Below are 15635 nucleotides of genomic sequence, written 5' to 3'. Positions count from 1 at the left end.
AAAATTACTTGTAATTACAGTCATTTGGATTGTTGAACCATAAAAATAAAAATACAACTACAATTTAAAATGAACTGCACAACATTCAAACCTACTCATAGCCCAAATTTTAATTTTATAAACTTATTTTGTATTGTCTACATATAGACTACTCTTCCTATAACTCCCACCCTGGAAGGATAGATACATGCTAGTAAAAGCCGGTAAGCAGTTAGCCTTAACATTTGTGCAGAAGCTATCAGCTAGCTGATTTGTCACATGTGTATTTAGAATGAAACATGAGACATGGCATTGAAACTGAACATTTAACAGTGTTTCCTCTCCTGTCTGATCATTTCCTGAGAACAAAATAAGAACCCCAGGTTTCTCTTCAGCACTGTAGCCAGGCTGACAAAAAGTCAGAGCTCTTTTAAGCCAACCATCCCTTTAACGTTAACTAGTAATGACTTCATGAACTTCTTCACAAAAAAAAGTTTAATCATTAGAGAAAAAATTACCAATAATCATCACACAGATGTAATATTATCTACAGCTACTCTTAGTACCATTGATGTCAAGTTAGACTCTTTTTCTCCAATTGATCTTTCTGAGTTAACTTCAGTAATTACTTCCTCCAAACCATCAACGTGTCTTTTAGACCCCATTCCTACAAAACTGGTCAAAGAAGTCCTGCCATTAATTAATTCTTGGATCTTAAATATGATCAACCTATCTCTAATGATCGGCTATGTACCACAGGCCTTCAAGCTGGCTGTAGTTAAACCTTTACTCAAAAAGCCATCTCTAGACCCAGCAGTCTTAGCTAATTATAGGCCAATCTCCAACCTTCCTTTCATATCAAACATCCTTGAAAGAGATCAGATCACCTGCAGAGGAATGGTTTATTTGAAGAGTTTCAGTCAGGTTTCAGAGCTCATCACAGCACAGAAACAGCTTTAGTGAAGGTTACAAATGATCTTCTTATGGCCTCTGACAGTGGACTCATCTCTGTGCTTGTCCTGCTAGACCTTAGTGCAGCATTCGATACTGTTGACCATAATATCCTATTAGAGCGATTAGAACATGCTGTAGGTATTACAGGTACTGTGCTGCAGTGGTTTGTATCATATCTATCTAATAGACTCCAATTTGTGCATGTAAATGGAGAGTCCTCTTCACACACTGAGGTTAATGATGGAGTTCCACAGGGTTCAGCGCTAGGACCAATTCTGTTTACATTATACATGCTTCCCTTAGGCAGTATCATCAGAAGACATAGCATACATTTTCACTGCTATGCAGATGACACCCAACTATATCTATCTATCTATGAAGCCAGATAACACACAACAATTAGTTAAACTGCAGGAATGTCTTAAAGACATAAAGACCTGGATGGCAGCTAACTTTCTGCTTCTTAATTCAGATAAAACTGAGGTTATTGTACTCGGCCCTGAAAATCTTAGAAATATGGTATCTAACCAGATTCTTACTCTGGATGGCATTACCTTGGCCTCCAGTAACGCTGTGAGGAACCTTGGAGTCATTTTTGACCAGGACATGTCCTTCAACGCACATATTAAACAAATATGTAAGACTGCTTTCTTCCATTTGCGCAACATCTCTAAAATTAGAAATATCCTGTCTCAGAGTGACGCTGAAAAACTAGTTCATGCATTTATTACTTCCAGGCTGGACTACTGTAATTCATTATTATCAGGATGTCCAAAAAACTCGCTGAAAAGCCTTCAGCTAATCCAAAATGGTGCAGCAAGAGTCCTGACAGGGACTAGAAAGAGAGAGCAGATTTCTCCTGTTTTGGCTTCCCTTCATTGGCTTCCTGTTAAATCCAGAATTGAATTCAAAATCCTGCTCCTCACATACAAGGTCTTAAATAATCAGGCCCCATCTTATCTTAATGACCTTGTAGTACCATATCACCCTATTAGAGTACTTCGCTCTCGCTCTGCAGGCCTACTTGTTGTTCCTAGAGTATTTAAAAGTAGAATGGGAGGGAGAGCCTTCAGTTTTCAGGCCCCTCTTCTGTGGAACCAGCTTCCAGTTTGGATTCGGGAGACAGACACTATCTCTACTTTTAAGATTAGGCTTAAAACTTTCCTTTTTGCTAAAGCATATAGTTAGGGCTGGACCAGGTGACCCTGAATCCTCCCTTAGTTATGCTGCAATAGACGTAGGCTGCCGGGGATTCCCATGATGCATTGAGTTTTTCCTTTCCAGTCACCTTTCTCACTCACTTTGTGTTAATAGACCTCTCTGCATTGAATCATATCTGTTATTAATCCTCTGTCTCTCTTCCACAGCATGTCTTTTATCCTGTCTTCCTTTTCTCACCCCAACCAGTCGCAGCAGATGGCCCCGCCCCTCCCTGAGCCTGGTTCTGCTGGAGGTTTCTTCCTGTTAAAAGCGAGTTTTTCCTTCCCACTGTCGCCAAAGTGCTTGCTCATAGGGGGTCATATGATTGTTGGGTTTTTCTCTGTATCTATTATTGTACGATCTACTGTAGAATATAAAGCGCCTTGAGGTGACTGCTGTTGTGATTTGGCGCTATATAAATAAAATTGAATTGAATTGAACTGTGAATGTACAAAACAATGAACCTACAGTCTCTTTAATATTATATATGTAGATGAAATGTAATTACTACATGACTAAAAAGTCTCAGGAATTTATGTCACATAACCCTAACAGCTGAGTTTCCAGACTCGACAGCTAATTCTGATCATAATATACACCAAACAAAGCTCACTGACAGCCAACTGATGCAAACAGTGATTTAACAACTGACAGTTCCTTTTCTGTACTGGACCTTTCAGTCCATACAAAATAAAAGCAGAATTTTTAGTTTTTCTGCGCTGTTGGATTGTGGAAGCCCAAACACTCATGATTTGGCCGTAGGTATTCTAGTTCTCTCTGCTGTCTAGAGAGCAAACTTCTTATAAAAAAAAAAAAAAAAGGAAAAAGAAAGACTCCTAAAACAAGTGGAAAGTTTCTTCTTTGTGCCATAGTACATTTTGTATCCCATTTTCCACTGGCAGCACAAGCTATTTGCTGGAAGCTGCTTTCAGTGCTCTGTCGATACATTATTGCTGAGTTAGCTTTGTTTCTTGGATGTGGGTATATATACACTTTATTTCACAGGCCCTATACATACAGCAATTTCCTATCATTTACTCAAAAGAAAGTAAAACGCATCTGTGAATTTATTGGTGGTGTTAATTAACAGAAATGCAGAGTCTGTGTTAAATTTGTACCAGCCTGATTTATGCTATCCAATTAACTACTAGAATAACCAAGAGGCTTCGAGTTGCTGCACAGCAGGTCAACTGAACATGTTTAAAAAAGGAAGAGTTCTAAAGAGAATAACAGTGGACTTTCAATAATGAATTACAAATGCAGCACCTATTCATGACTTTAAATGAAGCAGCACTTTCAAAGAAATCATCCACTTTGAGGAAATCAGCCCAACACACTAAACTCACATAGCTTTGTCTCTTTTAACTAGCTTTTTGTGGAAAATGTCTATTGGGTCATTTTCTATAAACTATAAACTAAAGATGAAGAGTCCACGGAGAACTGTGGAGAGGTTGTGCTCAGATTCATACAGTCTGGCTATAAGAACACAAAATTTGTTGGTTTACATTTTATCTAAAGATTTTCACACGCCCAGGCAAACTGATTCCCACCTCCTGGCTGCTGTGACTCATACCTGGAAAGCATTGCTGGCAAAGCCCAGACCCAGCTGTCTACAGACAACCATGGCCTCCATGGTTCTCCAGCCCTCGCTGCACACCGTCCCCCACACCAGAGAGCCATTTCTCTCCACCAGCACCTCCACACGGCCTTCATACGGGTTACGACCTCCACTCAGACGCAGCTGTGGGTGTGGAAAAAAACAACACAGGACTGTTGATGATCATCAGTGCTCTTGGAAGGGACACATTTACAGTGCTTGTTGCCATTAAATGCAAAATGAATACAGATTTAATCAAGATTTCACTGGTACACCTCTACTGCACCATGTACACTTCATACATACTTTTGTAGTAATTATCCAAGTAATGTTCCTCTCAGAGGTCTAAGTCATGACTTAACCTGGGTTCACTCCTGTTCATCCTGTAAACACTTCCTGGCTGAATTTGAGGCAATTTCTATACAATGAGATTAATCAGCTCTGCGTTGTATCAGGTAAACATCTACGTACTTTCAGAAATGACGTTTTCATATTGTAAAAATTGCAGTGTGTCAAGCATTGCATTGCAACACATGTTAGTACAAACTAAAGAACACTTAAAGTATTCATGTTATTATGTTATACAGTAGAAGGAACTCCAGTTCTTGTCTACTGGACGAACTGCTGAGTTGCACTGTGAACTCATTTCCTAGAGCAGCTGTGTTAACCAGTATTTGGCTGTAGTGAAATGGAAACCAACCCTTTCCTGGAAGCCCATTTTTGGGACATTACATCTGACGGCTGCATCCTCCTCATGGCTACAACCCAGAGCCTCCTTATTGAACGAACACTCAGTTATGGACTTCTCAAATCCTGAACACTCCACCTCATTCATATGCACTGGGCCCATACCTGAAAAATTCACACAAAGAAGCAGATTCAGTTTGAATTTCACTGAAGGTGACTGAGGGAACACAAATCTGTATGTTGGGTCTTGTTACATATCATTAAAAAACACAATTCTGGTGTAATAAAAAAATCTAAAATTCAAAGCTTCAATGAAAAACATGTTTTCTTTCCTAGAGTGAGGCACCTACATGCTAAATATGAGGTCAGAGTCAAAAGTTAATTAGTTTAGCATTAAGGCAAGAAACTAGGAGAAAACAGGAAAAACAGGAAGTAGGAATTAGCATCTATCAAGAAGCTGGTGCAGAAGGTTTTCAGTCTATTGCAATTTATAGTGTAATAAATTGCATTTTAAAATATAAGCTTAGTAACCCATCATGTTTCCTGTTTGCTTTTTACAGTCTTCTAGGTGTGTCCTGAACTTTATGTCCACCTGTTGTAAACTGAATGAATTAAACATTTTTAATTGTTGTTTAGTTTAATTATTGTCCATTGTTCTCCAATGGAACAATTGGCCATGGAAAGATAGGGCCGGGGTTCAGAGCTCAGCAAGGTTAAATATCTGACGATCTTGTTCTGTGTCCCAACCCTCATTATCTCTGGTTACAGGGGCACCTCTAGAATTATTTCGTAGAGACACTAAAACCAGAATTTCCAGTTTTATTATGCTGTCGTCAAATATAGGTTAGTTGAAAATTATGGCAAAAAAAGGGAAAGAAAAGAATGATATGCCGAGTTAATTTCCTGCTATTAATCACTGAAAATAGGTACATATGAAAAACATTTTGAAATCCATAATGATCAGTTTTGATTGATTGGATCGTATAAGAGTTTGAACTGTTGCTTGTCTATGTTGGCTCTGAGATGCACCAGTGATCTCTCCATGGATTGGCACCAGTTTTTCTGCAAACTTATTACATTGTTTCACACATAGGTGGCAGGGCTCGGCCTTACGTATGTGTAAGAGCTTAGACATCTTGAGGAGAGCTGCTGCTCCTTGCTGTAGAAAGGAGAAAGCTGAAGCATTGCAGTAGGAGACCCAGAGTATGCCCAAAACTCGTTGGGGTGATTATAGATCTAATTTAACGTGGTAGCACATCACGATCCAAGAAGAGGAATTAAAAAAAAACAACAAAAAAAACCCACTGGACCTCTCTGTGACCCTGCTGTTACTGTGACATAACACAATAAAATGAAGAAAATGGATGGATGGACATAATCATGTTCTACCAAACAGTGATATTGTAACACTGTGAGGTCTAATGCTTCATCGGTGAAGACAACAACCCTACAGCTTCCACAACATGCTGTGTTGGTCAAACCCTTAACCCGTGTTTTGAAGAAAAGCAAAAAAGGCTTTTTGTAAAAAACAGTCAGTTAATAGCATCTGTTAGAATATCTCCTGATAGGCAAGACGTGGAAGAACAACGTTTTAAAGAAACAAAAAAATAGATATTCACTGATGATGACTTAAACCACTGAGGGTTAGAGAGTTTCTGTTTGTCCTCTTTCTTCCATGAAGTATGGAAGAAGTTTTAGAACCACTAAAACCCATCAGGAGCAGCAGCAGTCCATCTAAAAGTGTCAGAAGTCCTTTAAAAGAATTTGCAGAGCAAAGAATTTGCTGCTTCTCAGCAGCTCAGACTGGACAGAACTAAGGAAAGCATGAATTTAAATATACAGAGATTCTTGTCAAGACCTGGTCTAATGGTCCAAAACCAAGATAAATCTGCAAATCTTTTTGTTTTAATTCTATTTCTGTCACTTTTGTTTAGAGAGTGTAGTCTAATAGTAAGTTAAAAAAAGCAAAAACCCCACATATGCCCAGGGTTCCTTTACAAACTAATCATACAAAGAAGCAGACCACTGAGCTAAATAGGAAAGACTAAGCCAGCTAAGCATGGAAACAGAAGGTCATACATACAAGAGGATCAATAAATCAAACAACTCAACAACTAGAACAGTTCCACAACAGCAACTACACATCACATTGCCTGATGATTTCTGAGGCCCTGTAAGCACAAATGTAAAGCCACTTAACCTGCAGATCACCTCAGTCTGCTCCACAGACACAAAGTATTAATTGTTCAAGTCTGACTTGTATGTTATGTCTTTATAACTATAACATATTTATTTCCAATTTTCCCTTTGTCTTATGGTGTAGAATTACTATCTGGGCTGACTTCTATTTTCCATGAAACATTAAAGGCAGTGATGAGAAACCCTGATGGAAAAAGCTACTTTCTCTTCATTTCAAATTTTTCCACGTCTAACGTGACTGGAATGTGCAGCAGTGTACAGCATGTCCCTGCCTTTTCTGAAGAAATGTTCTTCTTGTTGCCAGGTATCCACACACTACTAGAGAAAATGTGATTTTTCCACCTTATATGCTGAAAAACAAGTAAGCTGTGTGTTTAATACACTTGAACACTGGTGAGATATTTGCTGCGTGTTTAAGTTAGAAGTGTGTTTGTGCCACATTTTTGTTAGGTGTGTGCTGCTGACTTCCAAACCTGCCAGTGGCATAACGCAGCTCGTGCAGGTTATGAAAACCTTAAAGTGAAGCTGCTCACAATAAAAGCCTCCACTGAAAATAAGCAGTCAGTGGAAAAAAAACCCAAAACAAAAGACAAGAATCACAAACTTTGCTGTGTACATTTCAATATATTTGCCCACTCCAAGAAGTACGACATGAAAAATCATTATTTCACCATTTTTAAACAGGATAAGAAAAGTAAAGTGTACATCAACAATTAACATAGTGCACTCATATTAATCTAATATCTGTATGAAGGGCTTCTGCTACAAAAATGTTTAATCCCTTGGCTACCAAAGAAAGTGGAGCTCAATGTTGCACCGTACAGTAGCGCGATCAATCTGGTTCAAGTAAACTGTATCAATACTTAGGCAGTAAAGATCTGATTGAACTTACTCTTTAAAAGCTCATATTATGCAATAGCTGCAATACTATTTTAAAATTTTACGCACTTCTAATCAATATTTTTTGTCAAAGATTGATTAAATGTACTGGTAACACTTAATATAATATGACATAATATGGCCTGCAACTAAGGGTGTCATTCCACTGTAAATAAATGTCATTTCTATGCATTTTAGTTAAAACACTTTTAATCTGTTTATTTATTTTGATTGAAATTACAATGTGCTGTAATTATATTTACCTACCAATACTTAAAAGGTAGGGACACTAGAATAAGGGGGTAACAAGTCTGATTTTTACCAGAAACAAAGAAATAATTTTGCTGTAGCTAAATTTAAGCATTCTGTAAATAATTTTAAGAAGCAAATCAGTAATTTTAGGTCGTGCATAAGCAATTTCAAGTATTGCTTAAATTCATGGATTTTACAGGAAAAGAGACAAATTATATTTTAGGTAATTCTGTGTACTCATAAGTAATTTTAAGTACAGCCTAATGTCTTTGTAATTTACTGGAAAAATAATATTTCCTCATCTTACAAGCACTCTGTACTTTTTGGGGTGTGGGGCGTATTATAGAGTGGCTTAACCTTTCAGGTATCTTCTGTAAACATTTCAAAGTTATGTTTGAACAGTATGTTTGAGCAGCTATGGCTGCATCATTATCATGTCACACAGGTCTATAAATTTTGATGGTATTCTTTTCATAATCAAATCTTCTACCCAGCAAAGATCGTGACTATCCAGTGGCCAATTTAACAGCTAAAACAGCAGAACTGTTTCATTGTGTTGGTGAAGCACATAAATGGAGCTACAATGAGCAATGGGCCAACATTTAGTGGGCCTGTTTAAGAGATGAATCCCCAACATAAACATGTACAGTTGTAATTGCACTACATTTTTCAGTGTTGTGGTTAGTTTCTTGCATTACCACTAAACAGCTGACAAAATGCCACATGCAAACTAAGGGCAGATTTTATAACCTTGTCTATGAGTTCATGTTCCTCTGGCTGCAAAAGGGTGATATAAGCAGAAAAGTTTAAAGGCTAGAATTACTTCTCTGAAATGTTTGGGATATGTGGTTTTGCTCCACAGTCAAGCCCTTCCATTCTGTGCCATGTAGGAAATATACACAGACATTTGTTCCAGGAGTAAAGTCGTTTGGAGCTCGGTGTCATGGGTTATTTTCAGGTCTACTTTGTAATCAGCCCATCATTTTGTTTTTTTTCCCTTAAGTTCGTGCAGCTCACATTTCATGTCCTTCTGCTTCCCTCATTGGTTGCATTACAAAGCTAAGGAGAGAGCACCGCTCTAGCTTAGGCTGGTCTAATTTTATGCATTTGTTTCCTTTTCTCAGAACTTTCACTACTGTGAAGTCCCAATCAATGAGCAGGCATGAAAACAATCTGTCAGTATTTTTTTAATAAAAATAAATGATATAAAACCAGTATACCTTGTCCAAGGCGACCTCCAGACAGAGCCTCCTTTGCTGTACCAAAGCCCAGCTCTCGACACACCACTGTGGCAGACAGCAGGTTCCACTTGTCATCACATATGGTTCCCCACTCTCCATTTTTCAACACCTCCACTCGCCCCTCGCCTACGATGGCCCCACCACGGAGACGAACCAATGGTTGCTGAAGACGACAAACACAAACACCGCAAAAAGAGGTCACTGTAAAAACTGAACTATCCAAAAAAGAAAAAATCACATATTTGAGTTATTCTAGTACTTTCAAAACCCTAAAAGCTGAACTTTTCCTTCTCTGTGATGAGAGAGCAGAGGCAGCAGACTGGGTGGTTTTATGTTTATAGAACAAGCTATTAATGCGATTCTCCCATTAACTGTTTGCATAAACTGAAAGTGTTTAATTTTACAAGTAAAGCACGGTTTGGAAATCTGGTTTACTGAGCTTTGTATTCACAAGGAGAAAACCCAGACATCTTTATGTGTGGGCTCTGGAATAAGTTTTCACTCAGATTTCCTCAGCACTATTAACATTAACATTAGAACCATAAAACAATCATTAGTCTAAAAATGTGACACATAGATAAATGTCAGGATCAGGGTAAGTGAGGCACCGGTTTACTCTAACCCTCATGGCGTATGTGAATGTAGGACACGGGCAGGTATAAAACCTTAAAGACACTCCTGACCAGCAAGTATCAGCAGTGGTACAAGGACACACAAACTGTGACCATGATGGTGGCAGGCTGTTGGACACCACATCGTCAAAACCGACAGAAGGGCTTCGGTGGCTTAGGACAGTCAATTTTAATGAGTGTCACAACGCAGGAAGTCACACTCTTTTATGTATGTTGTTACATAGCAGCCATCTTGTCAAAATAACACTAACACCAGCCCAACTTCTAATACTTGGGGTAAAAAAAAGAAAGTCGTCCAATTTGTTCAATATCATTTACACCATTAAAGCAGACCGGTATGTTACAGATATTTTTGGAAGGAGACAAGCTGCTTGGGTAAATATGAGTTTTCTAGACACAGGCCTTCATGTATATGTTTGACTCAAAACAACTTCCAACATATTGGTAATGAAGAGACCCATATGGAAAAGATATATATAAATCTTATAAAGTTTTTATCTGTCTTGTATGAAACTTGTATGAAAAGCATACAAGAGTGAAAACACATATAAGATTCCTTGAAAAATTATATAATGTAACTTGTATGTTTTGTATACTTACTAAAAAAATATATGAAAGTAATGAGAAAGTGGCCACTTTCATGAGTAAATCATATATGTTTTTACTATTTCTTTTCCATATGGGGATATTCACCTTCATGCCAGCGATGTTCACCCAATGAAAGTGACTTCCTTTTCATCGGCAACATTGCCACTGTGCATAAAGCCATTGGTAAGGATTGAACGACCATGCCAAATACTTCAAAATGCTGTCCCCATCCTCTAGGGCAGGGGTGTCAAACTCAAATACACAGTGGGCCAAAATTCAAAACTGGAACATTTATTAATATTTATTGAAAAAAAAAAAAAATCTTCCTCCAGATATAAGAATGAATCTTTTCTTATGGACTCAAACAAGTTTTGCTGAAAAACTGAATATGGAACAAGCAAAGCTTAATACTAAACAATATATAGCTGTATAATACCAGTAGGCCAGCTCTAATAGTAATTTGGTATGGCTTTGCGGGCCAAATGTAATTAGGCTGTGGGCCAAATTTGGCCCGCGGGCCAGAGTTTGACACCTATGCTCTAGGGTCACGAACTCTCAACCTGCAGTGAGAATGTTTAGAATGTGTTGGAGTTCCAAGATGAGACCGAGACCCTGATGTCATCTCTGTGGTGGCACAATGCAAAAAACACAAATCATAGCCAGAGGAATGTGGATATTGGGGGTGGCTGTAGCTCAGGTGGCAGAGCAGGTCAGCCACTAATCAGAAGGTCGGTGGTTCGATCCCAGGCTGCCTCCTGGCTGCCAAATATCCTTGGGCAAGATACTAACCCCATGTTTGCCTACTGGTGGTGGTCAGAGGGCCCGGTGGCGCCAGTGTCCGGCAGCCTCGCCTCTGTCAGTGCGCCCCAGGGCAGCTGTGGCTACAATGTAGCTTGCCATCGCCTGTGTGTGAATGGGTGAATGACTGAATGTAGTGTGAAGCGCTTTGGGGTCCTTAGGGACTAGAAAAGCGCTATACAAACGCAGGCCATTTCCACCTAGAACAGAGGTTGCGTCAAACTGTTTCTTACAAAGTGAAATATAGATCAAAAGTTTTTAACTGTTTACTATATTGAATTTCTAAATTCTATTTAATTTGCTGCATGGTGAACCTAAAGCATCTCTTCAGCAAAGTCAGCATCATAAACTTTGCTATGTGTTAGTTATAGTTTATAATGTGACATCAGTAAGCTCAGTTGGATAACTGGTAACTGTGAATGCATGAAGTTGTGCGTTCAAATAATGGTGGGGGGGGTTTTTTTTCTTTCTTTCTCATGCTTCTCTTGAGAATTTTTTTGGTTTATTTTGTTTTTATTTTTTCAAATTGATAAGTAGACAGTAGAATACAATAACATAACAAAAACTTTCTCTTACCAGAAAGTCTAACATGCTGGCAGCGATAGATCTCTAAGTACATAACAATTTCAATGTAATTTGTGATTGATTGCATCTTTTATATTACTAAGCATGTACATTAATGTAAGATTTTTATATTTCATAGCCACATAAATGAATAATAATAATAAAAGGATTACCTTCAAAAGTAAGACAGTTATATTAAAATGGGTTTCGTGCACTAAAAACTTAAAAGAAGTTTTGAAAGAACAAAGAAAACAAAATAAATATACAGAAAATACAAAACTATTCTCTTAAAAGTAAATAGTACATAGAAAATGAGCTGCCTTGGTGGAGGTTTGTGCTTGTGGAGTGCTTTTGTTTATTTTTGTTTTGTTTTTCAAATTTTTAAACTTGGGTTTAAGGATATAATTCTTTTGAGTCAGATCTGCAGAGTGTGTTGGACCATTTGGATCATGATGTCAGGGACACCACTCCCATCCATCCACCATCTGTGGAACGTGACAGGATGCCTGCAAGCTCCGACCTCACATTAGACCATGAATGAAGCCACGCAGAGATAAATTCTTCTTGGCTTACTGTCAAACTAAGCTAAGAAGAATTCATGACCCCTGACATCTTAAGAGGGTGCGAGTGAGAAAATGGGCTTCTTTACCTACTGTTGAGGTCAGATGTCAGAGTGAGGACAAGAACGACCTCTGCAGAGCTGGCAGGGATTCAAGTGTTCAAAATGAAAAGCTACTGTGGAGTATGAACAAACTGAAAGCCACGTGGTCGAAACAGTCTTGCTGTGGATTATTTTCTAATTTAAATGCATTGATTTTCTACACATGGTCGAAAGTGTAAATGCCCAAGTTTACACCCTGACCTAACTGAATATTTAAAGCAGCCTCCGCTGCCGCAAAGATGTCGGATGGTTGGATCATCAGAGGACCACAAACCTAACCCTAGCCCTAATTCTGTCTAGGCAATCAGAATATCAAATTTGTGTTTTAATTAAATTGTTCTCCCGAGGCTTGGCAATCAGGGAACACACTCATTTTAACTCAACACACATCAAAAACCATTTACATTTTTCCCCAAAAACTCATATTTGCCTTTCCCTTGGGGTAGAATTAGTATTCTCAGCCCTAAACTCTAACACTGAGTCCATACTCTCAGAATATGTTTTTGGCTCATGTGCCCCTAACAGAGTTGTTACTGGGGGTACTTATAACCCCAAACGGTAAATCTTTCACTATAACGTTAGCTAAAAAACCACTGCAAGTTTAGTATTTTTTTTATATGTCACTTTTATATGTCACTTCAAATGTGGAAGAATCATATAGCCACATAGAAGGGCTTTCCTGCACTTACCTGTGTGTGTATGAATCACTAGTACTGAGGACACAGCTGAAAAACTCATACACTGACCCGAAACACCAACAACTGTAAAATGATGGTTTGAATGCAAGAGTTTTAGTAAGCGATGATGGCACAACAACTAAAACTATTCTGCAAGTCAAGAACCAGCAATGGCAGAGGGCTTCCTACCCCACAGTAGAGCAGGGCGATATGACCAAAAATATTTATCACGATATACATTTGAAAATTTGTGATAACGATATATATTATTTTTAAGAAAGTGCCCTATGTCTTCATCATAAAAATGGGATGTGTTGGTGATTTCCCATGATACACCTATTCACTAACTTACATGAAATTCAACTTTCCTTAATCCTGCTGACAGAGACAAAAAGAAAAGAACAGCAAACGGCTATAGTGAACATCAAAATTAACACTGTCGTGAGGCCATGAAGTTAAAGTCAGCAGTAATATGTCTAAAACGTAAGGTGTGAGGTGAAATCCTCTCTAACAACAGCTCATAGCTGAAATGTTGTGGCCGAAATCTCCAACTGTGGCAGATTTGAGATATTTTCAAATATAATCTTATCTGCAAGCAGAGGAGTTTGGAGCTTCAACAGACTTTTACTACAGATGGCAGTGATGGAGTAGGAATGAACATTAAGGTTTAAAAAAATCATTTATGAGGATGGAAACACATTTTGACTGCATCTGCTTGCTTTCTATGAATGTTGTCAAATAGCAGTAAATATAAATCTAATTTTTGCGTGTTTTCGAGAGAACTCCACAGGGCAGCTCTAACCCTGCGAGTAAAGAGTGCATCTGCTCAGCTGCCCCTGCTGCAAGACAAAAGATTTGTAGCCAAAGCATCAGAAAGAAAAAGATTACATTTTCCATTTTAGATTCTTACATCTGAGCAGAGAATGAATCACGCCTTCAGGAAACAGTGATTAGCCTTTGTGAATTACATTTAGAATTCATGAAGTCAGCCTGAGCACTCACTTATGCTACTACACAGTGCTTTTTTGGAGGGCTTGTTTGAGTCATATCCTTATCTTCCTGAATTTCTTAGAGAATAAAATTTAAATAAAGTATGAAAACTACCCCAAAGATACAGCCTAACTAATTCTGGGTCTTATACTTAAAGAAAGAATAATAGTTGACACTGGTGCTGCTGTTCTTTCCCTGCCCTGAGAGTTTTACAAGACTGGGCCATTTTTTAAACTCTGAGATGACAATAACTAATTTTGACAAAGGCATTTCCAAAGCAGCTCCAGCTGCAGTTCACCAAGCGACATGGAGCCATCCTTGCTTAACATCGAACCAAAACATTTCATGCATTCACCCTCTATATCAGAGCCAGTGAACCGAGCTGAACTCAAGCAGCTATTTCCTATGTCAGCTTTGTTTACCATTTCAGTTTGTTCACACCATTCATGCAGCACCCACTTATCGTTACATCGCTTGTTGTACTGACACAATGTGGGGGGTTTTTACCTCTTGTCGGAAGGCCTTCCTAAATCCCGTCATGAGTGTTGGGGCAAAGTCTTTACCAGGCACGCAGCTCACCACCACAGGCAATCCTCTAGGGCAGGTCCCATTGGACTTCTCCAGTACAGCCTGGCCCAGTTTACAGCTGGACAAGTGTGCTTCATTGCCAGTGCAGTTGACAGAGTAGTCCCAGTATGTGGGCTTTCTCCTGCGAGCAAACATCCTGCACAGATAAAGGAGATGAGAAGGATTTTCAACTAGGTATAACACAATGTTACTACTTCTGTCTTATTTGAGAGCATTGAGCTGCACTACTCAAGATTTTTATATAAACAACAGGTGCAATAACAATCTGTAATAAGGGAGGTGTTACAGTCACAAAGAATTAACAGCCATCTCCACAGTTCACTGAAGTTCCACTGTACATGTTCGTGTCACTATCTGCTTATTAAAACATGACATATCTACATACTACTGCCAGGTGCAAGGCCACAACTGCCCACCGTATACAACCAACCACTGAAGAATCGTCAAGACAGTTTCTGTAGGTGGTATGACCTGAAGTTGTGAAGTTGAAAGTCTGAGGTGTACAAAGCAAACAGGAATGGAGACAGCACAGTTTGCTAGCTAGTCACTAATCTGAGATGGTTGAGGTGTTTACTGACATTTCTTGTAGCTTCTCTCTCAGCAGCAGCAGCAGCAACTGAATCAGGTTAAATCTAGTCTATGCAGCCTATGTGAAAGACCAGATTACAACAGGACAGTCAGCGTTTAGTTTTCATTTGCTGCTGGCGAGAAGGAAAGTCCAAAGGAGCAGCCCAAAGATGAGCTTTGCCTCTAAAGCAATTTGAACACATATGCGATGAATATCAGTGCTGCCTTAAAGGACTAACGATTTAATAAAGTAGTTGTCCTAAAGCTGTGAAAGTTTACTTTCATAAAATCTCATTAAAAAGGGTCATTGTCAAGTTATGATTTTCAAGACTTAATTAACTTTAAGGTTAATGTCATCCTTCACTACAACTTTTCAACCCCAAATTAATTATTATGTTTGCAGTGAATAAACAAATGGTTTTTTTTTTTTTTAATGTCTCGTGATTTAATTACAATGATTAATAACTCAGCTTGTGCAAATAGCAGACTTCTGTGTTGTAAAACAGTTTTATAAAGTCACTATCTATATACGGTACAAAGTGGACACTGAACATGAACCAAGCTAGGAGTAGAGCACAAAGT

General features: G+C 38.6%; 1 protein-coding gene across 1 annotated transcript in view; it reads right to left on the bottom strand.

Moving 5' to 3' along the window:
• loxl2b (lysyl oxidase-like 2b) overlaps positions 1–15635 on the bottom strand; it is a 44687-nt gene that overhangs the window by 6145 nt on the left and 22907 nt on the right. Inside the window, exons 5-8 of the mRNA XM_040050124.1 lie at positions 14406–14622; positions 8968–9151; positions 4431–4582; positions 3707–3874 (exon numbers count right to left, since the gene is read on the bottom strand). Coding sequence (XP_039906058.1) covers positions 3707–3874; positions 4431–4582; positions 8968–9151; positions 14406–14622 — 721 coding nt within the window. The remainder of the gene's footprint in view (positions 1–3706; positions 3875–4430; positions 4583–8967; positions 9152–14405; positions 14623–15635) is intronic.

Source organism: Simochromis diagramma, unplaced genomic scaffold (assembly GCF_900408965.1).
Source record: "Simochromis diagramma unplaced genomic scaffold, fSimDia1.1 OVJJ01000159.1, whole genome shotgun sequence".
NCBI lineage: Eukaryota > Metazoa > Chordata > Actinopteri > Cichliformes > Cichlidae > Simochromis > Simochromis diagramma.
Note: the sequence above shows the minus strand (reverse complement) of the source record. Positions and strands in the feature narration are given on the sequence as shown.